This window comes from Xenopus tropicalis, chromosome 8, assembly GCF_000004195.4.
Source record: "Xenopus tropicalis strain Nigerian chromosome 8, UCB_Xtro_10.0, whole genome shotgun sequence".
NCBI lineage: Eukaryota > Metazoa > Chordata > Amphibia > Anura > Pipidae > Xenopus > Xenopus tropicalis.
This window is the reverse complement of record NC_030684.2, coordinates 28,196,781-28,223,748: the sequence shown is the minus strand read 5'-3', so window position 1 is coordinate 28,223,748 and position 26,968 is coordinate 28,196,781. Positions and strand designations below refer to the sequence as shown.

Here is a 26,968-nt window from a genome sequence, read left to right as displayed (position 1 = left end):
AAGGTAGCCCCATATGTATATAACTTTCTTCCCCACTATTTAACAGGTTCAGGTTGGTGGAACAGGATAAAACAAACACCAATACATACCTTAGCTTTGAGTTGACTGTGCTGTAGCGAGAGATCTTCATAATCAGCTTGAACAGAGTTAAGTTTCTTCTTGCAACTAGAAGCAGAAGACTGAGCCTGTAGACACACAGCAGGTGGGCAGAAACTTATTACATAGATTCCTAGTAATTCCCTTCTAATTGCACTTAATGAGGTACTATCTTGGATATTAAAATGTATCCAATGATAATGGATTGCTCTTTGCAATAAGGATTTTTATATTTACATTTTGAAATATGAAATGATTTATCAGTAGATTTTCTCAGCTTTACACTTTACTGCTGCAGACAATTCATTAATGCTTGGCAGCAGAGGATTCCAAATAGCTGGCTCGTTTCACAATCTAGCCATACTACAATTCATTTGGCACAAGCAATTACACCTACTATGAGCCTTGCATTTATTTGCAATGAGAAATCAAATGTTAGGTTGAGTGAGCATGTACAGGTACAAGTACAGTAAAAGGCAGCATCAGACCTAAAACACAACAACAGTATGTTCAGAACTGACCTCCTGCAAATCCAAAGAAAGCCGCTGGATAAAGTCTTGTAGTTCTGTTTGCCTGTCCTCTAGCTCTGTTATCTTGATTGTTGCTCCTTCTTGTGCTGCTACAAGCTCAGACCTTCAGTTGAAATAGGGAAAGACATTCTATCATACAAATGTTGTTTCAGTAACAGGTTTAATGCCATCAGTAAATTGTTTTCCCCACTCGAGCAATACCAATATTACAAACCTCTTTTGAGCAAGCTCAGTATTTTCCTCCTGCAACTTCTGTATATCTGCACTGAGCTTGGCAGACAAGCAGCTGGAGTCCTGCAGTTCAACCAGAGAAGCTTCTGCTTCTTCCCTCTGTCGTTTCAGGTCTTCCTCTATTTTCCATAGCATTTCTTCTTTTTGCAATAGCTAAAATGTATGCAATTTAATACAATGAAGCCATGATAAAAGAAAGAGAATATGTCCAGCACATAATAGTCCACAGAATAATCTAGAAGATAATCTAATAGAACAGTCAGCCTGATAATCTTCTTAGAAGCAGAGTGTGGTTAGAGCCTGTACAGAGAAATTCTCAAGAACCATATTTAGCATATGTATTCCCCTCTTCAGACAGGCAGTTTGAAATCTCATGAAATCTCACTAATGGAAGGGCAAAAAACACCCAAAAATCACATTGGCTAGCACCGGAATTGGTGTATCCCTGCCTGCAGACACTTTGTTTCTCTGTGGATGCCATTTATAAACACTGCACCAATTTGGCAACCAATCAGAAGTTTGCTTTCATTGCTTTACCTGCAGCTGGCTGGAAAATTCTTATCACAGATTGGTAGCTATAGACCAAGTGTTTATAAATAAGCCCCAGTAACTTAGGTTAAAAAGGACATGTTATGGAGTTCAACATTATATGTCAAAATGAACCTACCTCTCCAACATGCCCCAGAAACTTCCTGCAGATTTTTTGTCCAAATAATATCAAACCAACAAGGCTTTAGGAGAAGGAAGAGTGGATTATGGGGAAATGGGCAAAAGAGAAAATAAGGCAGAGTCTGCAGTCACTACAATTTATAGAAGCTAGTGAAGCCCTAAAGCAAAGTGGAAAAAGGTGTCTAAAGTTTTAAAGCTAAGAACAAAGCAAACAAGATGGTTTTAATCTGTAGATCTCTAGGTATTCTGTAAATACTTTGACTGTAAAGCCCATACCCCTTCTCCTTCTGTAAAAGATGGGGGGAGTGTGTCAAAACAATCAACTTAAAAATCCTACATTGTTATATCCTATTGCATATAAAACATTTGCATTTTTGGTGTTTTCCTTTAAGGCTTAAATTAGGGCACTCACCATGTGCTTTATTTTTGCCAGCTCCTGCTGCTGAAACCCTTCAAGCTCATCAAGGTCTTCCCGCTTTTTGAAGAAGGACATATTCTGCTTTGTCATAGAGACCAACTGATCCGACAGTTTCTTCTTTTCCTTTGGAGAAGCAGCAGCCAATATAAGGAAGTGGGACCTCAGTTTGCCAGAGTTAATATACAAACTGCAATGCTCACAAGCTTCCTTTTACTAAACTTTTCTACATTATTTACAGTTATAAGCAGAAGCTGGAGCTGCCATAATGCTTATCTTGAAGCAGTAAGCACTATTCTGTCTAAAAATGCTCACTGTAAAAGCAATCACGCCTTCACTGCCAGGCATTTCCCAGTTAAGTTAATGGCAACAGCAGGAGGTGATCAGAGGAGCTTTTAATCCATCTTAAATACACTGGGCTGAGAAGCTCCATGTGCGACATCAGACTTAGACAAACACCAGGGGAACATACAAAATCTTTGCAATTACTGCTATGGTCAGTATTAAAGGAACTGTTCACCCTTAAATGAACTTTTAGTATGTTGTAGAAAGTGCTATTTTGCAACAAGCTACAATTGGCCTTTATTTTTTATTGTTTGCGGATTTTAAATTATTTAGCTTTTTATTCAGCATCTCTCCAGTTACAAATTTTAGCAGCTATATGGTTGCTAGGGTCCAAAATACCCTAGCAACCAGGCAGTGGTTTGAATGAGAAACTGGGATATGAATAGGAGAGGGTCAGAATAGAAAGGAAAGTAATAAAAAGTTACAATAACAATAAAATTGTAGCTCCAAATAGCAATAGTTTTTTTTGGCTGCTGGAATCAAAAGAGTCAAAAGAGCAAAACAAATAAGAAACATGTTTAAAAAACAAAAAAAAAAACCTATTAAAAAGTTGCTAAGAACTGGTCATTTTATAACATACTGAAAGTTAACTTAAAGGTAAAGGTAACTGTTGAGCTCATCATGGGAAAAGTAAGGGTCATTAAATGTCTAGGCATCAATTTTGGCCAACTGTAGTGTCACACTGCACATTACCATAAAACTATGCCTAGTACTTGCATTTCTCTGAGAAAAATCTTAGTGATCTAGTCAGACTATCAGACTATTTAGTGCACTTAGTTATATGAAAACACCCAGTGGTGTAACTACTCTGCACCGCGTCGCCACCACAAAAAAAATCTTCAAAGGAGCCCAGCGGAAAACCTGTTGCAATCCCTACCTGGCCTCCTTCTGCTGCCCAAAGTTGCCCCTCTGCCCGCTTCTGTATAAATCCTTGCTCACCACCTACTCTCCTACCCAAGATTTGGCAGGGATTGATATGCATAAAGGACGGTCTGGTTCCTCCACCTTCCAACATGGGGGGGGTTGCTTCCTCTATTGTTATTCCACTAGAAACAACTATTTTCTATTATGGAGAATGGTAAGAATCTGTCTACATCCAAAAAAAAAAAAATAGCTGGATCTGTGGAAGGACAACAGCAATATCACATTACTTTACATATTTCAATAATCATGGTACAGATACCTCTTCAAGATCAGCAAGTTTCTCCATCCATTCCTAAGAGAGAAAGGAAACAAGAAAAACGGAAGTAAACTGGGAGGAACTGGGACTGGAGAGGAAGAATGGTCAAAATTAGGGCTGAGAGATATGGAAGGAAACAAACTGTGAAACAAATATGAAGAAAGGACTGAAATTCTACATAAAAGGAAAAGAAAGCCTCCCCATGACCATAGTTATTGTGACTACAAGGCAAAGGGTTATTAATTCCCAAGTACAAAAGATCTAAATAAAATTATATGCTGCAAAAGTACTGTGCAGTTGTTTACTTCTGAGTGTCTCTGGCCTTGTACTGTCCCCCAACATTGATTCACATGCCATGACTATCATACAGTTCTGCAGAGAGACCAGGAGAGGAGGTAGGGCAAACATTAGGTCCAGAAGGTGGTACGATAGAGACTTTTATACAAATACAGCTGATGTATTTAGGGAGTGGTAAAGCTGTATTTCATGTAACAATAATATTGAGCTGAGGGCAGCCTTTTCTTCTCCTTTAACATATTACTTGAAGCAATCTATTTAAGCATAAATTATCCCAATCCATCCGCTGACCTTACCTGATCTTTTTTTTCAAGAGCTAGCGCGAATCCTTCAGCCATCTTTGCGCGGTTGGCCTGGTACGCCTCATTTTGCTCTTGAAATTTACGCATGGAGGCTACAAAGGAAGGCAAATCATATAGCCTCAGGTGAATAAGAATTGGCAATGCTGAGTAGGCAAATAATGGGCAGTCTTGGAGCAGTTAAAAAGTGGTTAATATATATTTTTAAACTGGTCAGTAAATCATCAGTCTGGGATTTGCGTGCATGTTAGTAAAATCGTGAACAGCAAACATAGTGAGAATACGTGATAAAGATCTGTGCAGCCTTTGCTGGCAATAAGCAGGCTGATAAAAGCTGCTGACTCAGCCCCTTCCTACCATGTCAGTAGCATACTGCTCTGTGTAAGGAGGCCTTCTGATGGCCCACCTGGCTATCTGCTCAACTGGGTCAGGTTAGAAAATCCCATCGGGTGAAGACACATAGGCGCCTAAATTAGGTGATCTGGCTAAATGAGTGGATCTTTTTGTGTATGGGCAGCTTAATATTTTGCAAACATGTTTGGCTGATTTACGCATTTCACAATTAATTTTCCCTTAAAAGGGACTGCCCTTTAAGGGACTGATTTGTAATCAAAAAAGCATGCTTCAAAGTCCTTAAAACCAACGTCTGGTTGCCATAAGTCAAAAACCCAAGCAACAAGATAGCAGGTAAAATGGCAAACTAAAAAGCTGCATGACAATATACTTAAGCTATTAAAACACACAAGAACAGACTGAGAAAAAATATAGGTTATCTTCCAATACCACTGTGCCTGAATCATACATTAATTAGTATGCTAATTATAAGTGAACCTCCCTTTAAACAGGAAGATAGACGCCAGCTTAGATTACTGTGTGTCATTTCTCTCCATGCAACAATATAAAGCTGCATTAGGCAGATATTTAAGTAAACATAAAATGTATTTTTACCAGAAAACCAAAGGGTTGACAATGAATAGATGTTAGTATAGCAGTATTACGTGGAAGGTCAGATTTTGGATACAGACAGAAAAGTGACAACGGGTTGGATAAATACGTACAATCCTGGTGCTTTTCTAATGCAACCTCAAGCTTGTCTTTCATCTTCTGTAGATTTCGGACTTGTTCGGCATATTCTTTGAGAGGAGACGGACAGAGTAGCGAGATAAAGGTAGGACAAGGTGGGAAAATCAACAGGAGGACAACACAAAACCAACACAGAAGGGAAAAAATAAACAAACCATGAGTGGGAAAAAATGACAGGGGTAACCACATCTCCGGCATTACAAAGTAGATAGTTACTAGGTGGTAAGTCTACTGGGATGAACACAACAAGGAACATAAATGGGTATGGAGTCGCTGCATATATTCTGAACTAAACTATTACTAACCCATCTCCGGGGTTTGCTCCAGTGCTAGTAACCCATGGCAGCTGTGCTTAATGCTCTGTTGTTTGAAACTTATTATCTGATTGGTTGCTATATGTTACAAGATTATTATATTATCTTCCTATTCTCCCTGCCCATCCCTCGGTGCTATTTGCAGATAGTTCCGCTGCTTCCTTCCAAATCGATGCAGGGTTCAGAACTGAGCTGTTATTCCAAGACAGACTATTTGCTGTTAATTACCTGAAGTTTGCAGTGAAAATTTAAGTTTCCAAATCCCTGATCAGAGAAAAAAGGGTGAGACTAAAAATAGTGATAGTAGCCAGTTCCAGCAGTTTTGTCTCTCTGAATCAGGGTCCATTCACATGGATAGGAAAGGACACACAATAGTGTGCGGCTGCCTGCAAATCCCTTCTAAAAGTTGCTTGGTATATCAACAGTGATGCCCATGGAAGCTGGTTTGCCAACCTTACCTCTGCCCACATACAACCCCCATCTATAATGACAAAAAAAATAAGCGCAGCTGAAAGGTGCAATTTCTACCCAAGGCAAGAGAACAGTCAGCAATCTTTGCCCAGAGAAATGCTCAAGGACGAGTACCTTTCCCTCCTTGGCTCCTTTCATTTGTGTATCATTTACTAAATCTTAAATTACTCGAAACTCTATACCTTAAGTCTATTAAACATGACTTAAACCCAGTGTTTTTGCCTCCAATGAGGATTAATTATATTTTCCAAATAACTGATCCCATATCTGTATATGGCTAGATTATTAATGCTTTCACTGAGATCCATTAAAAGCAAAAATATCTGGCTGCACTGATATTGATATGAGTAGAATAACCAGCCCATAGTTCTAACATCTGCAACTGCATGCACAGGGATCTATCCTCTTTAAGAATGCTGTAGAGGAATTTTTTCAAATAATATGTATATGACCACTGTGCCCTTTGAGGCTAGACAAGAAAAACAAGAATCAGTGGAGACAATATTGAACCCAGCACCCTGAAACGTCTAAAATTTCTCTCCAGATGCTGGAATATTTAGTAACCCAAGTCTGCTCTGTGGGTTGCTATCATTGACTGCTGGATATGGCCCAGAGTCTGCATTGTATATCAGTGTTGGTGTTTCCAAGGGTTGCTGGTGCTTCCCCATTGGCTCAAAGCACAGCATCTTGTTCCTCACCAAACAAATAAAAAGCTCATGTAATATGTAAGAGGGTCCTTTCCTAGGCATCAACGATATCAATAATGCATTTAGAGCACCAAAGACAGTGCTATATAAAATCAACAGGAGTTGCTTTGTAATAGGAGCCAAAATTATGGAGTTCACAGCATCTCTATAAAGTGTTTCGACAGTAACTATATTTCCCATAACACTGGCACTAGCATCGATAATTCAGTATACTAATAATGCTCACAACACTGGGGCCAACCAAAATGAGGTCTAAACATCAAAATGGTTAAAGCTTTCAAATTGCCAGTTAAGAAGGTTCAATATTGAACTGAATATTGTTTCTAGTTCTTAAGTCAAGCAATAAGTAGGAGAACTCAACAGAAATACTGACGAACGGGAATAAAAATGTTTCCCCCGCCCCCCAACTGGTACCACACTAGGAAAATTATTACTGGCTGGTTATTCACCTTTTATTAAACTTTTAGTATGATGTAGAGAGTGATATTCTGAGACCATTTTCAATTGGTCTACATTTTTAATTTGTGTTTGATTAATTATTTATCTTTTTGTTCAGCTGCTTTCCAGTTAAAAACTTCAGCAGGAATCTGGTTGCTAAGGCCCAAATTACCCTGGCAACCAAGCAGTGGTTTGAATGAGAGACTAGAATATGAATAGGAGAGGGCCTAAATAGAAAGATAAATAATACCAATTGGCAATAACACATTTTTAGCCTCACAGAGCAGTAGCTTATGGGCTGCTGGGGTCAGTGCCCCTGTATGAAAGCTTGATAGAGTCAGAATAACAAAGCAAATTGTTCAAAAATGATCTAAAAAAAAAAAGCAGTTAAAAATTTGCAATGAATTGGCCAGCATACCAAAATTTAGTACCCCTTTAATTGCCTATATGTGTATGTAGAAAGCACAGACTGCCTAAAGGGATAATTTATTATAAAAAGTACAATGTACAAGACTGTACTATAGATCATCTTGGGAATGATTAATTTAAAGGGAATATATCAAGGGCTATATATTATGTATAAATTGTATTAAATGTTATAGCTCCCAGTGGGTCACTGGGTTATAGGTCCCAGTTTTGGTGGGACAGTTATAAACACCAAAAAAAGATGGAGCTTGCTAGAAAATGGATTGTGTTTCAGGAAGATTTAATAAATAATAAATGCTTTCTGAATTCAGCATACAAGTGTGTTTCATTTTTGCATATTTATTACATATGGGTGCCTCCAGGACCAGGACACAACACAGGCAGGTTCCCTTCTCAAGGATTCACTGCATTTTCAAAGTTCCTGGAGCTACCTGAACAGTTCCGGGCAGGTTATACGAGTCAGTTCAGACTCACTGCAGCTTGCCTTCTACTTAACCCTGTATGTGCCAGTGCATCCACGGTGACTAATGCTACTAATCCTGCACTTACAAGACTAACATTTTTTTTTCAATAATTTTATACAGTTTGTACAATAAACCCTTTTCATTCCAATTACAATATCCCTTTACAATGCAAGTGTGTCAGACAGGCAGACCACAAAGACAAGTGTTTATTCACCAACACATGGCAGTGACATTATGAGCTGCACTCAGGCCTCTGGTAACCCTGAAATGTTGCTGTCATGCACCTTTTTAAGAATAATTGTTAATATTCAGTGATACTGCTTTTATAATAATTGTCATTTGATTTCTGTAAGGAAGTCTGTGTCTGCCTGTTGTGCAAACTTTTCCTATATCTATAAAGTTAGTCCGATTTCCATTTACACATTATACAACCTGTGGCAACCTAGCTATTGTTGAACTACAAATTCTATTCTATTCCCTTCATCCAGCACTCAGCAACAGGTGTGGCAGCCACTACATTATTCATTATCTAAACATGAGAATTATGGTTAAATGAAAAGCTGCACAGTTCTTGCATCTTACCCATTAGCTTTGCTTCAAGGCGGCGAATCTGTTCATTTTTCCTGGAGATCTGAGAGGAAAGGTCTTCCCTGGAGCTGCTGCCATCTGAGGCCTAGGAAATCAGAATAAGTGATGTTTTTATAAACTTTAAAATGTAAGTTTACAGGTGCATAAAGCAAATTTACAGAAAAAAAATCCTCTTCATAAATGCCCACATTTGGGGACTTTTAAAGGCCTTAAGATAGCAATAATAGGTTTTTCTCTATATCTGCAGATTCCCCAGTTGTACGCTGAAATGAGGCATTAACAGATCTAATTTTCAGTCCAGACATATCAAAGTTGGTCCAAGGTGACCATATATATCCAACAGGGGCAATAAGGTAAAAATCTATCAAATCTGTGCATGAAGACCACTTTTAGTTTGCCAATTCATTACTTGTTATTATCTTACAAGTAAATATTTTAAACTGTAACTCACAAAATCATCTCCTGAATCAGCCCCTGCTGATGTGATGGACTCCCTGCTAATAGTACGGGGGATTCGGGCTGCCCCACCAGGACGTGGAGCTACAGCTGCCTCCTCTGCAATCTTTTTTTTCAGCTTGGTGAACATAGTTTCCACTTATTTGCTTCCTCAGACTTCGGTAAGAGAGTCTTAGAAGAATAGGTATCCGTAATCCTTTCCAGTCCGTGAGGTTGCAGTGAAGAGTGCTTCAAATCATCACAGAATCCACATTAAACCCATAATGCACCTGAAAAGGTATATTTTGAAATGTTATTAATCTAGTAACTCAATCTAATTTTGAATGTAAAATGCAATTTTTTTTCCACTGGCAGTGGCCCTAGCACATAAAAGCTGGTTATTTACTAGCAAAACAGCAGCAGGTAAATCCCTTGGATGGCACTAGTGCCATGCTATTTTAGCTCAATGCACTGGGCCACATATTAGGGCGATGGTTCTCAGCTTTCAGGGTGAGAACGAAAGAACAAAAAAACCTGGTTGCTTGCCACACCATAGAAAGAGAGAAAAAAACCTCATTAATAATGCACAGTCACCTGATTCTAGTGACAAATGCAAATGCTAAAACTGTCATTTAGAAGAGTCTGGCTTAAGTTTAGGCAATAAATGAGTTCTTTTATCAAACCTCTAAAACGAAAAAGACCAATGACCCGAGTGTAAGGGCACAAAACTCAAACATGGTGTCAAGCACAACGGAGTCATGACCTTGCCCTTTAGGGCATGACTAAATGGCACTCAAATTTGGGGGCATTCCAGGGGTTGCCTTTGTACTACCCACCAGCAGTGGATTCAGCCTGATGCACAACTTTTTGCAGGGCTTGGTGCAAATTGAAACAGCTCAGTGGAAGCTTTCACATAGCTTGCCTTGCTTGGTAAAGAAAGATATATGGAAAGAGACAAATATAATAAAGATAGATAAAGGAGCAACATAAATGATAAACCTCTGTATAATAAAGGTTTAATTCGCCTGGAGGCAAACCACTGCAAAGACTGCTGTGAGCACTGCATTGCCATTTTATCTGCCAGCTTTGCCTTGATGGTCCCAGTATGCACAGTAGGGTAATATTTTCAACAGGTGTATTCCCATGGGTGGAGAAAAAGTCTGGTGTACCTGAGGTACTGAGAAATAATTAAGACACCTCTTTAGAAGGAGCTGAGTAGTTATGTGCAAGTTGAAATTTGGGCGACCATTGGAGGTTTGTGTTTGGTGAGGGTCAGACTGGGAAAGTACTTGGTCAAAATGAACTCTTCACATTTCTGTACAATTGCACTTGGCATTGCTCAGTCCTTCCTGCCTTGTGTTCCGAATCTGCGCTCACTGACCCAACCGCCACCTCCTGACCAGGCAGTAGCTCCAGGGTTCCCTTGGTGCCCTGCACACTGGCACAAAAAGAATAGGGCACATCCATTTGTCGCATGCTGAATACTGGATATGACTCCAGTCAGCAACTGCACCCAATTTATAATGTAACAGTGGCAGGCACAGCACTATTGTGTCATGAAAATCACCTGTTTGATTCCGCTTGTGCCTGAATTCTGGAGAAACTGCATTGTGGGGAAAAAACATAGCGATTGCACTTGATATTGCACTCTGAACAGTGCATCTTATTGTCAACATAAAGTAAAAGGAAGAGCTACAACATATCTGATCAAGCCTGCAGGATAATAAGGGCTCTGGCACATGGGGAGATTAGTCGCCCGCAACAAATCTCCCTGTTCGCGGGCGACTAATCTCCCCGAATTGCCATGCCACCGGTGAAAATGTAAGTCGGGGAGATTAGTCGCCCGTGAACAGGGAGATTTGTCGTGGGCGACTAATCTCCCCGTGTGCCAGAGCCCTAAAGCATTGCAGGGGCAACATGTCCTAATGATCCCTCAAGAACAACAACAGGAACTGATACCAAGGTGCCTCGCAGTGAAACATGACTGATCTAATCTTTCATACGTTAGAGTTAGCAGAAATTCAGATCCATTACATAGGGAAGCCTGAACGGCCCACAGGCTGCTCTGACACACAGAAATGACAGTCTTTCCAGCCAACAGGAACGAGCCACTGAAATCATAAAGGGGAAGGCTGACAGATCAGCTGTTAGGATTTCGTAACACAAATTGAGTGACTGGACGGAAACAAATGCATATACTACACACAAACTTTAAAGCATTTCAGGGAAATATGGAAAGCTTCAAGCAATCATTATTTGCAAACACAAATAACAAAAAAGAGGGACCACTAGCCATGCCAATCAAACATATAGCCATTCATCACTGTACTACAATTACCAGCATCCACTGCTAGCCTTCTTTCATTCTGGGTAACTATCCATATTGTGATCACTATATAAAAATGATACCTGGATGTTATTCAGATGCCTATGGCCCCTCTAGATCAATACCGGGGTATTGTGCATGCAACACTAAGGCTAGGGACCCATAAAGTTAGTCGCCTACAATACATTGCTGCTACCGCGTGCGACTACCCACTCCAAAATGCCTTTCCACCGACAACAATAGGAGTTGCCAGTAGAAAGGGCAATGCATCACTTTGGCTTTCCGAAGGCACTCAAAGTTGCCTGCAGAAGGAAACCTTGCGCAACTTCAGAAAGAGTCACTGGTGGAAACACATTTGGAACAGTTAGTCACTCGCAGTAGCAGTGATCTATCGTGACCAACTCTCTCCATGGGTCCTTAGCCTATGGCCAGTGACACACAAAGAGATTAGTTGCCCTGCGATTAATCTCCTCTAGCAGTGGCGAGTAATCTCCTCTAAATGTTTTCCTGCCAGTAGTAATTTACTTCAGCTTTCCGAAGTTGCCTCGCAAGGAAACCAAAAAAGAGTAAATATACATTCAGCTCACATTATAATAAATGGGAGATGAGATATTAATCAATGTAATAGAAAGATTCACAAACCATTGGTATTTTTAAAAGACAAAGAAAAATGGATTCATTGGGGAGAGCCAATATGTTAGATGTCCCTTTTTTTTTTTTTATCCCCAGGCTGGTGCTCCTTTTAGTTAAAACTGGAAAGTGGAGCACTACCATCCTACCTTACTGGCAGGAACTAGGGACACCTGGGGATGGTATATAAAACGGAAGCATAGTGCTCTCTTAGTTAGTTATTTAGTTAGTTATTTACTGGGGAGTGCATATTGGAACCACCCCTCAGAATTCATCTTTCTTTATCCTTTAAATTAAGTAGCAAACAACAGCAAATGCCTCTGTTTTCTTAGATAAAACTGCTTAAAGAAAAACTCTAATTGGATGCTATGGCCATAAGCTGGCTATACATTCAAAAAGAGAGTCAAACAATTAGATCAGCCCGATATTGTCCACCTCATCTCATAAAAAGAGTGGATCTTTCCCAGATATGCCCACCTTGAGGTCCGACTTGGCTGCCAGATCATTGCAACAAAAATGCGGGCCATCGTTGCAAGGACCGCAACCAGAAGCCGATGTGGTCTTTACCCTGATGAGATTTTTACAGCTGGCCAATCAAGATCTGGATGATTTTGGCCAGATATATGTCAGGCGGGCCCATCAGAGGGCCCCATACATGGGTCAACAATCTGCCTACTTGGTCCAGAAGGCTTTGCCCAGAAATTGGTAGTTCAGAATATCAGAAAAGTGTTGTCATCAGAAATATTGCCTTGTTTTCTCAGGCCAGTGGTAAGAGAAGTAAATGCCTGATCCCAAAAGGGAAGACTTTAGAGGTTTCTATGCTAAGTTCACCATTGCAACCCAAGAACAGCCTTATGGATCTGTTTCTCTAGCCATTGCTGAACTACAACTCCCAGTATGCAGCGGTCAGAAGCATGCAAAGGGTTCAAAGTACCTGTATGTTATCCTGGACACCAGACAGGTGCTGTTGCAAGGTCAGCGTATTAGTGTTTGTCTCATACCTTTCAAAACTGAAAAATACACCATCGCTGTAGCTCCACAACAGTTACATTCCATTAGTGTCCCTCTTTAATGATGATACCAGCATTTCAAGCGCTGCTCAGCAGATGTGGCCCATAATGTCAGGTGAGATGGATTCCAATTGGAGGGTTGTTGAAGAAGGCAGACAGCAGCTGTTGGCTTGGTCACAACAGCTGTTTAGGTCAAATGTGGTATCCTGGGATGTACCACTTAGCACAGGGGAGAACTTGCCAATAAACCCACTGCAGTTTCTAGTAGCACCAAACACAGGCCACTGTACTACCCCTATGTGCTGTATAAAGTGGCAAAGGGCAAATACAAGAAAAATGGAACATGGGGGGGAGAGAGTAGTTGTGAAAGGGGCAGCATGCCTTCCTATGCTTGTTTCCTATCACAATATCCCACTGGCTTGCATCTCCCTAGTAACATTAGAGTTCTGTCAAAGGGGTCGTAATATGCCTCGTCTCCTAGTACTATACGCCGCCTTTCTCTAAATGTACAGAGCCCTAGGAGGGAAAAAATGGGTTAGAATGGAAATTTTTACCTCTTACAAATGTTATAACATCACAGCTGAAAAGATATCCTATTTGCTCCGTGGCTAGGTTGAAACGAGAGCTGGGCGTGTTCTTTCATTCTTCCACAGGAAGTGGTCATAACTGTGAGTGACACCTCAGCTATGCCGCAGCAGCACAAGCCCCGCCCCCGTCCCTGTGCTCTCTGAGCCTGTTACAGCCTTGTCACATTGTTCTCTAAGCCTGTTACAGCCCTGTCACATTGTTCCTATTCATGGTGGCTGGAGCTGCAACTCTCCCCAAACACTACCATTGTGTACCATAATTATCCATTCGCTCACATTCCCTGGAGTATAACCTTTACTTGTGTATAACAGTCTCCTATGGAACATTCACCATCTATTGAGGCAGTGGCTCTTGTTGTCAGATAGCCACAACTCCCTTCAGTAATAAATTTGGGCTGTAAGTGTATGTAATGTAACTAGGAGACCCTCCTGATTGGTGATGTGTGGGTACATACCCAAAAAGTGGGGTTACTGGTGTGGGATCAGGCAGGTGGCTTTAGGGGGGCAGCCCTTGGGCACCTATATAATACAATTTTTTTTTTAAATAAATGAATAAAAAACCTCCCAAGCCACCAGATCGAACCAATTGAAATCCCTAGGGGTGAGGGGTACAGGCCAACTATAGGCAATGGAGTGACGTCACTTTGGAAGTGATGTCAACACGAGGGGCACATTTAGGTACGATGCCTAGGGTGGCACTGGATATGTAGCCCTGATATGCAGGTCACAAAAACTATGACCTGTGCCCAACCCTGACCTGCCCAAGATCAAGGAACCTTTCTTTGAACTGAACCAAAACCTGTAAGTGATGTCATGGAATGGAAGGGGCTCGCCACCAGTCCTAGACTGGCAATCTGTGGATTCTGGCAAATGCCAGAAGGGCCTTGGGGGCTGTTTGGGCCTCTGTGTACTTGAAAAGCCAGGGCCAATTTTGAATCCCAGTCCAAGCCTGTCTGCCACTGACATTACTAACAGCGAGGGCTTGCTAGTACGTAACAAGCATGTTCTCAAAGTGGCAGGTCGGGCAATAGCAAAAGCTGAGGCTAAACCTGTACCAACAATAGCATTTTGTGACCTGAACCCACTTAGGAAGTGGTCCTTCAGCTAGGCACTAGGTATAGGATCGCATGCACCTTCACAAAAAATTCAGCCTCAGGTGGTTGCCCCACTAGCCCATCAAGAACAAGAATTGCCAGGACCATTGGCTAGAAGTAGACAAGGACAACTGGAGGGCTTCTTTCTGATATGTCCTATAAAGACCATGTTTATTCTTCAGGTTAGGTTACCCCACCGATTGATGTTTTGGCAATAATCGGGCAGATGTCGATCAGACAGATTTGATTTTTCCATTGGATCGGAGACGGCATCAGCTCATTGAAATTGAAACAGCCCATTGTAATCAAGTTTGCCTGAAGTGGGCATATCAGAGAGATTTGTTTGTCTTAGCATGCATGGCCAGCTTTAGAGCAGTCGCTAAGCAACAATGTCAGAGGGAGTGCAGAGTTAAAATTGACAGGTTGTTTGCATAGGGAACAACGGTTCAAAATGCAGTGTGTCCCACAGATAGTTCATCTCACCTGATTTGCCAATTGTGCCAGATTTGTCCACTGTGCGCCCAGAGGCCCCATGTCAGGCGCCTCCCCTCACTCCCTACCCCCATTCCCAGGATCATTCACATGCACAACCATTTATCTTACACACGGAGCACTGGGGACATAATGCACAGAAAACTCCAGCGAGCCTAGACCCCAGTGCTCCATGCTCTGAGAACAAAGTTCAGGTGCAGCTGGGCACCATACCGCCCCTAAATGTGTGCTGCCCTAGGCCCTTTGTGGCCTCGCCACAAACCTGGGCCTCTTTGCCATCCTGACGGTGGTAAGGGCAGGTTTAAGTTAGGGTTAGGTTAAGAATGTAGGGATCAAGTTGAATCAGCACCCTAGGGTTCGCGGGCAGAGTTTTATAAGGGCAAGGCAGATCATGGTAACAGGGGATCCAGTTATTAGAAAAGTAGACGGGAGAATCAAATATTTTTGATTATCAGTTATCTCCACCTAAAGACCATGTGACTGATGAGGGGCCCAGTGGGGCAATAATAAGTAGTTACATGTCTTACACAAAAATTTAAGGGGGTCCTAAAATTTAGTGTGGGGTCCGGCAATTATTAATTATATCAGTGTACTCAAGAATGCAGTGACCTCACAGTTTTGATACAAAGATTGTCACCGAAAAACTGAGTTACAGATTCTGAGTTCAAATAAAGGAAGATACTGTCCAGACTGTAGCACTTACTGTCAGCCATTTTCCTATAGCTTTGACAGGTATTTGCCATGCCTGCAATATAATTCAATGTGGGCTGCCTAACATCTTGGCACCCCCAGTGAATTATCCTTTTTTGTCCTAGATCTGAAACCTTGTATAAGGGAATGAGTAATAAGGCTGAAGCCATATTAGTGAAAGAGACGGGTGTTCAAAAATTAGATTATGATTTACCATTAGATATTCAGCTGATGACCAGTAATTAAGAGCAGTTGCCCACAACTTCTAATATGTAAATATTTTTCAAATAAATTATGAGATGGGTGTTTGTTTAACAATAGCAATGAAGATTTTTCACCAGAAAACCAATCAAGGCTAGGAGATCTTGATGGCATAGCAGCAGTGTCGGGCTAAGATGGCAGGTGCCCACAAGTAAACCCTGTTCAATGGGCCCACTCTCAAAAAATTCCTCCTCTCCTCCCTCAAACTCTTTGTTATCCTAGTCTATTTTCTCTACATACTATACTCTATTCTTCCATCCATCAAGCTACCTTGTTCTCATACAGAAATAGGGAATGGCCATGAAATAGGCTAAATAGAATCAAGAGGGCCCACTGACACCTGGGCCCACCGGGAGTTTTCCTGGTATCCTGGTGGGCCAGTCCGACACTGCATAGCAGAGTTAAAGTAGACCCTACCATGGTAACGAAGACGTAAGGCAAGATAATTGTACAAGTACATTTGCTGACTGCCTCATGAGGCTCCTGCTGCAAAGAGAAAAAGCATTATGGTAAGCCAGTTTCCAGAATATGTTTTTTATTGTCATGTCACATTAGGCCTATGGTATATAATCTCGATTGTTACTAAACCATTGTGTTCATAACTGTCCCTCTGTCACCACTTCCCATAGACCACTATGGGAAATAGTTTGGCAGGCAGACCTGGTGGTCAGAGGTTGACCACCACTCAGAAATACTTATTCTTGACTGATCTTAGAAAATGGACTTAAGGTCCCCATACACGTTGAGATTTGCTTGCTTGGCGCGATCACCAAGGGAGCGGATCTTCACCCAATATCCCCACCTACGGGTGGGTGATATCGGGGAGCGTGTAGGTAAAAACAAAAAATCGATCTAATTATACTGACAGCAATGGGGCAGTCGGTTTGGGGACCGCATCAATGAGCCGATGCTGTCCCCGATCCAACTGAATTTTCTAACCTGGCCAATTTCAGGCCAGATATCGGTCAGACAGGCCCCTCATTTCTGCCCCTACACAGGCCGATAAGCTGCCTATGTGGGCTGGCTTTGTTTGGCAGTATACCTGGAAGCAGCATCCAACCAACATGTTGCTTGTGAGACACTGCTGGGGGATCACTGAACTGACATGTCTGACAGGCATAAACTGCAGGAAAATGAAGGGGTGCATGAAAAAGGTACATGTATATAGCATCACGTTAGTTCAACACCTGCCCACTTATAATCCCTGCAACATGTACACCTATTGTCAATAGCCATAACACGGAGAAATAGACACTGCCTTTGACATAGGTACTACCCTTACAAAACTATGTTTAGTTGTAGCTTTATGTACTGTACTATGTTTGTACTCATTTTCAAACCAATGTTTATTTTAGGACATGATTTTCCCCTCACTAAGAGAGCAAGATCAGCAGCGATGACTCACAAGACAGTTGCAGATTAGATTCTTCACTGGACAAAACCAAGCAGTGTACTTGTTGGCATAGTCATTGGATTACCGGTACTTTATATTTCCCAAACTTTTTTTTCTTCAAGACAAATATCACTGGAGTACAGTCACGCAGCAGTCACTGAACACTTCTCCATTTGTATCCATGCCTCCGAATATCAAACATAGATGAACAATCCCCCTTTCCAAAGTCTTGCTCGTTGCAGATGAACTTTCTTTTAGATTACTTTCCCCATTACAAGGAAGTTTTTCAGCATTATCTGTATTAGTGCTTGTATTCCATGGAAGGAGACACATGGAATGATCCAACCTTGCAGCAGGACATTCAGAATCAAATTTCAATTGTTTCCACACCAGTGTTTCTAAAGGAATATACAGGAAATATAAACACAAAAAACAGCAAGTTAGTTTAGTTCTAGGTACAGCTGCTCTGTAGACACTGTATTCTAAAGTTGGCCATACAAGGCCCATTTAAAGCTGACAACTCTGCCCCTCCACACCGAATTAGCAGCTTATCAGTCCATGTACTGTATAAGGTGCTCAGGACTACCTGTCTGAGCAATATGTGGCCACAAATCAGCAAGACATCTGTTGGGCAGGTTTGAAAACCCCTTAAAGAAGTAGCTTACCTTCAAATTAACTTTTGCTATGATGTATATGATGTAGACAATGCTATTCTGAGACAATTTGCAATTGACTTTTTTTTTTTTTTTTTTTTTTACAATTTGCTGTTCTTGAATCATTTAGATTTTTGTTCAGCAGCTCTCCAGTTTGGAAGTTTGGCAGCTAACAGGTTGCTCGTGTTGAATTTAACATAGCAACCAGGCAGTGGTTTGAAAGAGAGACATCAAACTAGTGGATCTTTTACTGTGCAGACAGGTTAAAGGAATACTAAAATGTCCGTAGGAAAATTCATAGGAACGGTCAGTATTCTGAATGAGGCAGACCCCTCGGTCGGTGGGGGGCAGGGGGACAAGTGGGCCCGGTCTGCTTCACAGAAATCCATCCTCCCCAGTCATTACCTAATGGGAAAATGTAAACGTTAAGCCTCCTTCCCAACTACTTGCACATATGAGACAAGGGGGCCTAGACTTTGGGATCTGCTTCACAGAAATCCGCCTTCTCTAGTCAATACCTAAAAGGAAAATGTGTGAAATTTGAGCCTCCTGGCCACCTGCTTGCACCATGCACCCCCTGCCAGATGCAGCAGGGGTGCACACGTGCAAGCAGGCAGGGAGCAGGTTGTGCTTGCCGGGCCCCTCCAAAGATTTCTATTGCAGGGGGGCCCAGCAACAACTTGTTACGCCACTGCCCCTAGTGCAGTGATACCTGCTCATCATGAAGGGGACTGAAAGAAAAAGGAGCCACATTGTTTTTCTGTGTCATGCTGGGTTGGAGGTGGCACAATACTTTCATAAGCTAATTACAACAGCTGAGAATCCTTTTGCTGTGTTGAAGTGATGCTTAGGTAAGTACCGCTCAGCTGGGTGGTGCCCTTGAGGGATTTTTTGTTAGCTAGATTTCTATATTGTAACTGTTCAGTAATACTGACACTTTCCTATGGATTCTCATAGAACATTTTATAGTAACTTTAAGAAACATTTTTTCAGTTCTCCAGCTTGGAATTAACACAAAGCTAAAGCATAATAATAAGAAATAGAAAAATCTGGCTGCAACAGTGCCACTTACCCTAGCAACCAGTGATTTGTACAAAAGAGTAGGAGTGCTCACAGTCGGTTTGCAACATTAACTTTTGGGTTGAGTATGCGCTGTGCAGAATAATGTCACAAGTACTGTCCTCCCATATTGGAGGAATAAACTAAAGAAGATCTGCTGTGTATTGGACCCACAGTTTTCCCCCAATGCCATTGCTGATTCCAGTAGAAATATTACTATCTATTGTTTACATCAGGAACTAAGGTTATTTCTTAGGATACCTGCATGGGTCAGCACATGACGAGGCACTGAAAATCTATTGATTTGCATGAAAATGGCATAAAGCAAAGTAAAAGTATATTGCATACCTATGGATTAGACATACCTGTGTCATATCTGTACATAGAGTTTGTAGCCCCTGTGCTGGTCATGCCACCAAAGATATAAATATAGGATTTCCAAGCCACAGAGGAATGAGCTGCACAAGCAGGAGGTAGATCCCCCTTTGTCTTCAAACATTCCCATTTCATAGTATCTAGAATAAAGCAAGGTTTAGATATTTGTTCCACAGGAACTGAAAAGAAGGAATAATCAAATGGAAATATGAGATTTACCTGTATCTATACAAAACATGTCTTTGAAAAAGGTGCTCCCTGCCATGCCACCATGAACATACAGCTTACTACCTACTGCTGTAACAACATGGCCATGGCGAGCCTGTGGGGGATCTCCTGATGTCACTGGCTGTGTCCATGTCATGTTAGCTGAAAAAAATAGCTCATTTCATTTTAAAATGCCAAGAGCTACCATCCAACAATTTTATAATATGTCCATTACATAACAATGCATTATAATAAATTGTATAAAATGCAAAGTCATCTACCTACCAAAAAAAAACTTGGCAACAACAGAATCAAGAATAACCAAAAAGGCCCAACTGCTGCAGTATATATTACCTGCATCGTATATGTAAAGGTTGGTGTCTGTCACTGGTTCTGCTCCTTTTTCTCCTCCTCCAAACACATAGAGCTTATCTTCAATAGAGGCAGAGGAGGTGTGGAAAGTCCTTGGAGATGGTGGTGTTCCTCCCACTTTTGGGCTTTTCCATGAAGGCATCCCTTAAATAAAAACAAAAACAATGGACCACTAAAAATATATACAAAAAGTCAGGCTTACAAAATAAAGTTTGCTGCTTAAGAAATAACTAATTACAACTGCTTTGAGAAGGAGAGAGGGTGGCCTGGATTATCAATTTTGGTATTAATATTAGTGGAGGATGCTCTCATCTTAATATGCATTCCAACTTGATATGTTAACTTTATGGAGTCTGGCCACCAATAGGGCTTCACCCAGATTTATCAAAATTTGAGGTTAGAATTTAATACACAAAAACTCACCAATTTTCTATTTAATCTGATGGTATTTTTAGAAGCGTATTTATTAATGGGTGAAAGTTAGAACTCACCATTTGATGAATACGCTTCTAACAATCCCATAGAAATGAACAGAACGTGGGTGAGTTTTTATGTAAACAAAAAATTTTATAAATCTGCCCCTTTATGTTTTATTCATACAAATCCATCTTTTCACTTCCAAAACATTAATATTCTATATGTTTTTTTCATGAATGTATTTTTCACATTTCTTGTATTTATTTAATATTTCTTTCAATGTCATTTTGTATGATGTTTTTAAAATAACCACAAGGTAGCGCTAGTGTACCACATGTATAAAAGAGTTTTAAACATGGAATACATTGTGCCTAGGATTAAGGTTGGTAACTCGGCAAGGCCCTGGCCTCGCATTTTAGCTGACCAAATAAAGATCAACTTTTATTGTAAGATCATGCTGCTGTCTATTTTTATTTCAAATTTACATTTTGTGTACTCCAAGGAATGTGCAGCACTTCTCAGTCAGTTGAAGTGGTGTATGAATAAGACAAATAATAAGTAGTATTAACATTAAAAATGTAGTCTCACAGAGCAATAGTGGTTTAGCTACTGGGTAAGTGACCCTATTTGAAAATCATAAAAAATATAAAGAAAAATTAATGAAAGCCAGTTTGCTAAGAATATGAAATTCTGCATCATACTAACAGTTAAAGATAAAACTGAAGTACCACATTATGCTGACTCTAAGGGGCATATTTATGAAGCTTGATACAGGTCAACAGTAGGATATTCTGCCACTCCAGTTCACCTGTATGGGATTTTCAGGAACATATTTATCAAAGGGCGAAAGTAAAAGTTCACTCTCTGATAAAAATGCTCAGAACTTTTACAAGGTGCCATATACACAGTCACAACATTTTTTGGGGAAAGCACCTCCCATCTTTATCTTGTTTACACAGCATTCAGTGTTCTATATTCCTTTTTCTTTAGTACTATACCTTATACAGGTATGGGATCCATTATCTGCAAACCCATTATCTAGAAAATTCTGAATTACAGAAAGGCCATCTCCCATAAAGAAAATAATAAAAATTTTCAGTGTTGGACTGAGATGGCAGGGGCCCTCCAGAAAACCCTGGACGATGGGCCTGCTCTAAAACTTTAATTCCTCCCCTCCTCCTTCAAACTCTTTATTATCATAGTCTCTTTTCTCTATATACCTATGCTATATTCTTCCATCTATCAAGCTTCCATGTTCCCATACAGAAATAGGGAATCACCATGAAATCAGCTAAATAAATAGAAGCAAGAGGTTCACTGACACCTGGGCCCACCAGGAGTTTTCCTGGTAGCCTGTTAGGCCACTTAACCGACACTGCTAATTTTAAAGGAAGAAAATCCTTACTGGTGGCAAAAAAATCCTATTGGGTATATTTAATGTTTAAATGATTTTTTAGTAGACTTAAGGTACTGAGATCCAAATAAAACTGGCCATAAACGCACTGATATTATCGTACAAAACCTTATTTGGCAAGCCAACGTGACCAACATCGAAAAGGCTGCAAGATATCAGTCGTCTCGTCGATCGCACTGGTTAAAAGATTTTGATCAGGCGCCATTAAAGGCGCCCAAGCAAAATCTCCGTTTAGGACTGAATCGGCAGATGGAGGTATAATCCCTATTGTATCTACCTCCATATCATACGATTCAGCCCTGAACGTCAATGGGGAAATGAACGACCAATGGTCACAGGAAAGATCGTTATTGCTACATGTTTGGCCACCTTTACAGAAATATCCCTTATCTGGAAACCCCCAGGTCCAAACCATTCTGGATAGCAGGTCTCATACCTGTACTATAAGGGCTGTGGCACACGGGTAGATTAGTCGATGCACGACAAATCTCCTCAAAATGCCATGCCATTGGCTAAAATGTAAATCGCCGGTGGGATGGCATATCGGGGAGATTAGTCGCCCGCGACAAGGGAGATTTGTTGCGGGCGACTAATCTCCCCGTCTGTCACGGCCCTAAGAAAAAAAGAAAAGTACTGTTAAACTATCAGCAGGGCAGCATTTAGGAAACAAACAGGAGATAAACAGGATAGGTTAGGAAAATGTCACAGGGGACTGATTCTTGGCCTGCAGATAAATGCAGGGTGAGCATCAGGCTGCGTGAAAGGCTATGTGGGATTAGCCTTATCATTCAATGTCATATCAGTAAAAGATTCTTTGAATTAGAATGCGAGGCTGTATACCTGGGTTTAAGACCTGAACACAGTTCCTATTTTCTGCTTGTTCCGCTCCTGCAAATACCCAGATGTTGCCTGGACTTCTACCAGAAATGAAGCTTGCATGCTCATAACGGGGTAACAGGCCTTCTAAATCTGGGTTGTCCCACTCGTGATTATCTATTGAAAACAAAATCTAAGTAAGGCACACAAATCATTACAGAACTAAAAAGAACTTTATAGCAAATGAGACATATGGACAATGCCATGCAGAGTTAAGCCAGTTCTCTTCCAGAAGTACAGCTTAGCACCAAAACTGTTTTCAGATCATCTGTCCTATTGTACCTAGCCATGTCTGTAACAAGATTGCAATACAGGGATGCACTGTTGTAATTCAGATTCAAAGAACATAAATGAGGCAATCAGTTTAAATGGAAAGTTCACTTTAAAATAATTTTGCTATGGTTTCTATGCTTTGATTAGGCAACTGCTTAAATGAGAGAGATAAAAAAAACAGAAAAATGTCTTCTAGTTATTTTGAATGAATCAAACTACCAAACAATTACTTTTTCTTACCAAGATCTATCATGTAAATATCAGAAAAGCAGCCACTAGGATCAGCCCCACCAAGAACAAGAACTTTTCCCTTTGAAGAATCCTCGCTGGAAGGCACATACATGCATGTGTGACCCACTCGTGCACTTGGTCCTTCTCCACGGGGCACCAAAGCATACCTGAAAATATACAGCCAGTGCCATTATCAAAATATGAACAGTACTTAACATATATTTTATTAAAATACTCAGTGGCGTTCATGTCCAAGACAAACTCAATTTATGTTGGACACAGGATTATACTGCTGTAAATGTAACCCCTTAATTAGAATGAAAAGAATTTATATGGGTAAGATGAAATAGCAACTGGCAACAACAGACCGTCTATTAGCAAACTGCAGAATCTATTAATAAATATTCAAACATTCTGGTTCAGGATAACAATATCTAAATGTTTAAAAGTAATTCTAAGTGGTATAAACCAAAATCATTATTTAAAAAAAAAACAAATGTTATAGTGATTGCACAACACTACTGGTAGTGCAAATAGAACAGCTCACCATGTTGACGTCTTTGGCAGGTCTTCTGGCTCCAATACTTCTAGAAGTCCCATGTTTCTAAATTACAACCTATATCACAAATTAAATGAAGAGCATTATTGTCAAGGTTGTTCTAGTATTGCATTTAAACTAATACTATCAAGCCCTCAGACAAATACGGCTGACTTTTATTTAAGTCACTTATGCACAAAGGTTTTGAACCAACCTGCACAATCTGCACCCAGATCCAAGACCTGCATTCACCTAATAAATTAGGTGCATTCTGCATTCAGCAGCACTGTTACCAGCAGGTAAGGGGGAAGCACACAGGTGTCTCCCGCTATGTCTCCTAACTTGTGTGACATATTTTATTCAGTGGAAGGTGCAGAGCACAGCCAGAATCTGGACATAAGGTCGATGCCACACACAGCGTATCGCGTATATCTTCGGCAAGACTAAATTCGCTTGCCGAAAATACTACCATATGCTCCTACCTGTGCCTGCACCCGAATGAATGAAATAAGCTCGGGTGCAGGCACAGGCGTTTTTTGGTGGATATCGACTACATGTGCCTGCACCCGAGCGTATTTCTTTCATTCGGGTGCAGGCACAAGGTAAATGTAGAGTAGCGGGTGTATTATCGCCAAGCGTTTTTTAGCTTGCCGAGAATACACCCGTGTGGCATCAGCCTAAAGTTCTTTCTGAATGAAGACTAAGAGGCATGCTTTTGTGTCCAGCGTGTCTGCAAATTACCCCCAATGAGAAAATACTGGGATGCTCTGTACAGTGACCTGGGCAAAAGGCCATTCTGCATAAGGTTTAGGCCAATGGCACATTTGTAGTTTTCCTAGACAATCTGATGCCTTCCTCTGTCTGAATGTGTATGTGCCGAAAGGAATGGGTTCAGCCCGTCAGCATGCACACACACAGCAGATTTCAAGAGAAAAGGCAGCATATCACCTTTTCTCTGTAATCATGCGCCATTGACCTGAAAGGCAGAGTAAGTTAGGCGTTCCAAGTTGTAAGCACCCACAGTGATTCTTGTCCCTTACTTTAGACCACAGACTGGCACTGCTCTTCTTCCAGAAATGCCAGTGCATGCAATGGCCAGCGTTCTTCTCAGTGCCATTCTGCCATAGACTTTAGGTTTCTCAGCATACTCTGTGCTGCACTGAGCACAAGCTGTGTATCAAAATTCTTCACTAATGCATTACTGTGCAAACACAAGTGCAGAAGATGCTGGGGCTCCAGAAGACTATGGTGACATGGCATTGAGTAGAAAGGTATTTCAGACCAGTTAATTTCCTGCCAGGTATATAGTAAATACCGGTTATCATTCTGTAGAGGAATTTTTCTGCCTTTGGCCTCGGCAGCATGTACAGGTATGGGACCTATTATCCAGAATGCTCAGGACAAGATAAGGGATCTTTCCATAATTTGGATCTCCATAACTTAAGTCTGCTAAAAATAATTTAAACATTAAATAAACCCAATAGGATGGTTTTGCCTCAATAAGAATTAATTATGCCTTAGTTGGGATCAAGTACAAGTTACTGTTTTATTATTACAGAGAAAAAGGAAATCATTTTTAAAAATTAGAATTATTTACTTATAATGGAGTCTATGGGAGATGGCCATTACGTAATTCGGAACTTTCTGGATAACGGGTTTCTGGATAAGGGATCCCATAGCTGTATCTCAAAATGGATGAAGATTGACACATACTTCTAAAGCTCCAACATATTCCGCAGCACTGTAAAACAGAAGGTGTATAAATCACACAGATTACATACAAATACCGCCTAATTCAGAAAGTACATTTCTCACTATAGGGTACCATAGGGAGCACGAGTCCCATTCAGCTGTGACCTGAAAGGCTTATGTGCCTCAACGTGTAACTACTATACACCAAACAATAACATATTAGCAACCCCCCTGATGGTCTGGAGATGTGTTAAACAAGTTAAAAGGGGCACAGGGTGTCAGCTTTATCTTCAAGTACTACAGACCCTGTACATGTATAGTGCCCCACAAATACAAAATAGATTTAATTGTGTTTACCTCTTACAACTGTAATAGTATCAGAGCTGCAGAAAGTTGCTCCCTGCTCCGTTGCTAAGCTAAAATGAATGCTGGGCGTGTACCTTCATTCTTCCACAGGAAGTGGTCATAACTGTGAGTGACAGAACTTTGCTATGGCAGCACAAGCCCGCCCTCTGTCTCTCGGCTACCAGGCTCATTAGTCTGTCTCACATTGTTATGCTTATTTATGTTGGTTAGTGGAGCTGCTGCGCCTTCTAATGTGTATAACACAACCTCCACTAAAGCGGTTGCCCTTTCTATTGTTCTGTTGCCTTTCTCCTGTCTGAAAGCCACATCTCCCTTCATCTACAGTCTGAGCAAACTATGGTGTTATTACAAGTAGAGGGTCAGCTCTTTGTGTGACCCTCTGTGGATCTGTATGATTGTAACTAGGCAGTCCTCTATAATAGAAATTTCCCTCAGCCTGTGGAAGAATTTCTGCTTCTGTGATAGCTGGAGGGCAAACTGCTTACACAGAAAAATGTTTTCTTGTAATTATCCAAGAGCACTTCAGAAGGTGGCCCTTCACCTGTCCCTGAACAATAACTACATTCCTCTAGCTTTTTGTGGGTCCTGATTTTTGGCACCCTGTATAGCACCTTTAAACTGTCATTTTTAATACTATAAAAAGCACAGCTATCTAAAGAGAAAATGGCAGGGAGCTTGGGATTGCACCTTCTATGTTAGGGGTCTCCAACCTTTCTTACTCGTGAGCCACAGTCAAATGTAAAAAGACTTGGAGAACAACACGAGCACCATAAAAGTTCAAGGAGGAGCCAAATAAGGGCTAAGATTGGCTATTAGGGGCCTCTATGCACACTATCAGCTTACAGGGGCTTTATTTGGTAGTAAATCTTGTTTTTATTCAACCAAAACTTGCCCCAAGTCAGGAATTCAAAAATAACTACCTGGTTTGGGGCTTCTGAAAGCAACATCCTAGGGGTTGGTGAGCAACATGTTGCCCCCAAGCCACTGGTTGGGGATCACTGTTCAATGTTATAGTGTATGTCAC

General features: G+C 40.9%; 2 protein-coding genes across 7 annotated transcripts in view; both read right to left on the bottom strand.

The window, feature by feature from the left end:
* golga1 (golgin A1) overlaps positions 1-13,615 on the bottom strand; it is a 29,334-nt gene extending 15,719 nt beyond the window's left edge. Inside the window, exons 1-10 of one of the 4 annotated variants that reach the window (XM_002941646.4) lie at positions 13,509-13,615; positions 9,005-9,278; positions 8,548-8,638; positions 5,121-5,195; positions 4,060-4,157; positions 3,470-3,502; positions 1,939-2,067; positions 841-1,010; positions 618-729; positions 90-185 (exon numbers count right to left, since the gene is read on the bottom strand). In XM_002941646.4, the coding sequence (XP_002941692.1) occupies positions 90-185; positions 618-729; positions 841-1,010; positions 1,939-2,067; positions 3,470-3,502; positions 4,060-4,157; positions 5,121-5,195; positions 8,548-8,638; positions 9,005-9,139 (939 nt within the window). In that variant the 5' untranslated portion in view covers positions 9,140-9,278; positions 13,509-13,615. Of the gene's footprint in view, positions 1-89; positions 186-617; positions 730-840; positions 1,011-1,938; positions 2,068-3,469; positions 3,503-4,059; positions 4,158-5,120; positions 5,196-8,547; positions 8,639-9,004; positions 9,279-12,878; positions 12,898-12,945; positions 13,470-13,508 lie in introns of those variants that run through there. The other 3 variants (XM_004916743.4, XM_031891879.1, XM_018096645.1) reach the window with 3 other exon arrangements.
* Positions 13,616-16,596: 2,981 nt separating this feature from the next.
* On the bottom strand, positions 16,597-26,042 carry rabepk (Rab9 effector protein with kelch motifs). 3 transcript variants are annotated; one of them, XM_012969577.3, is made up of 9 exons: positions 25,936-26,037; positions 25,484-25,627; positions 23,896-23,964; positions 23,358-23,515; positions 22,809-22,961; positions 20,120-20,281; positions 19,778-19,927; positions 19,549-19,698; positions 16,597-17,869 (listed from the first exon to the last, which is right to left on the bottom strand). In XM_012969577.3, exons 3-9 carry the CDS (start codon positions 23,946-23,948, stop codon positions 17,601-17,603), a joined length of 1,095 nt encoding a protein of 364 aa, XP_012825031.1. In that variant the 5' UTR covers positions 23,949-23,964; positions 25,484-25,627; positions 25,936-26,037; the 3' UTR covers positions 16,597-17,600. The 3 variants fall into 3 exon arrangements, with proteins under 3 accessions (XP_012825031.1, XP_002941691.1, XP_004916799.1); XM_002941645.4 differs by lacking the exon at positions 25,484-25,627 and having other exon boundaries at positions 25,936-26,042; XM_004916742.4 differs by lacking the exons at positions 16,597-17,869; positions 25,484-25,627 and adding an exon at positions 18,348-18,529 and having other exon boundaries at positions 25,936-26,042.
* Between the last annotated feature and the right edge of the window lie 926 nt (positions 26,043-26,968).

Coding starts and splice junctions, on each gene's coding strand:
- rabepk (XM_002941645.4), bottom strand. CDS start 23,948: ATGGGACTTCTAGAAGTATTGGAGCCAGAAGACCTGCCAAAGACGTCA. Junction 19,928..20,119: donor CCTTTACATATACGATGCAG/GTAATATATACT, acceptor TATTTTTTTCAG/CTAACATGACATGGACACAG. Junction 17,870..19,548: donor TATGTACAGATATGACACAG/GTATGTCTAATC, acceptor ATATTCCTTTAG/AAACACTGGTGTGGAAACAA.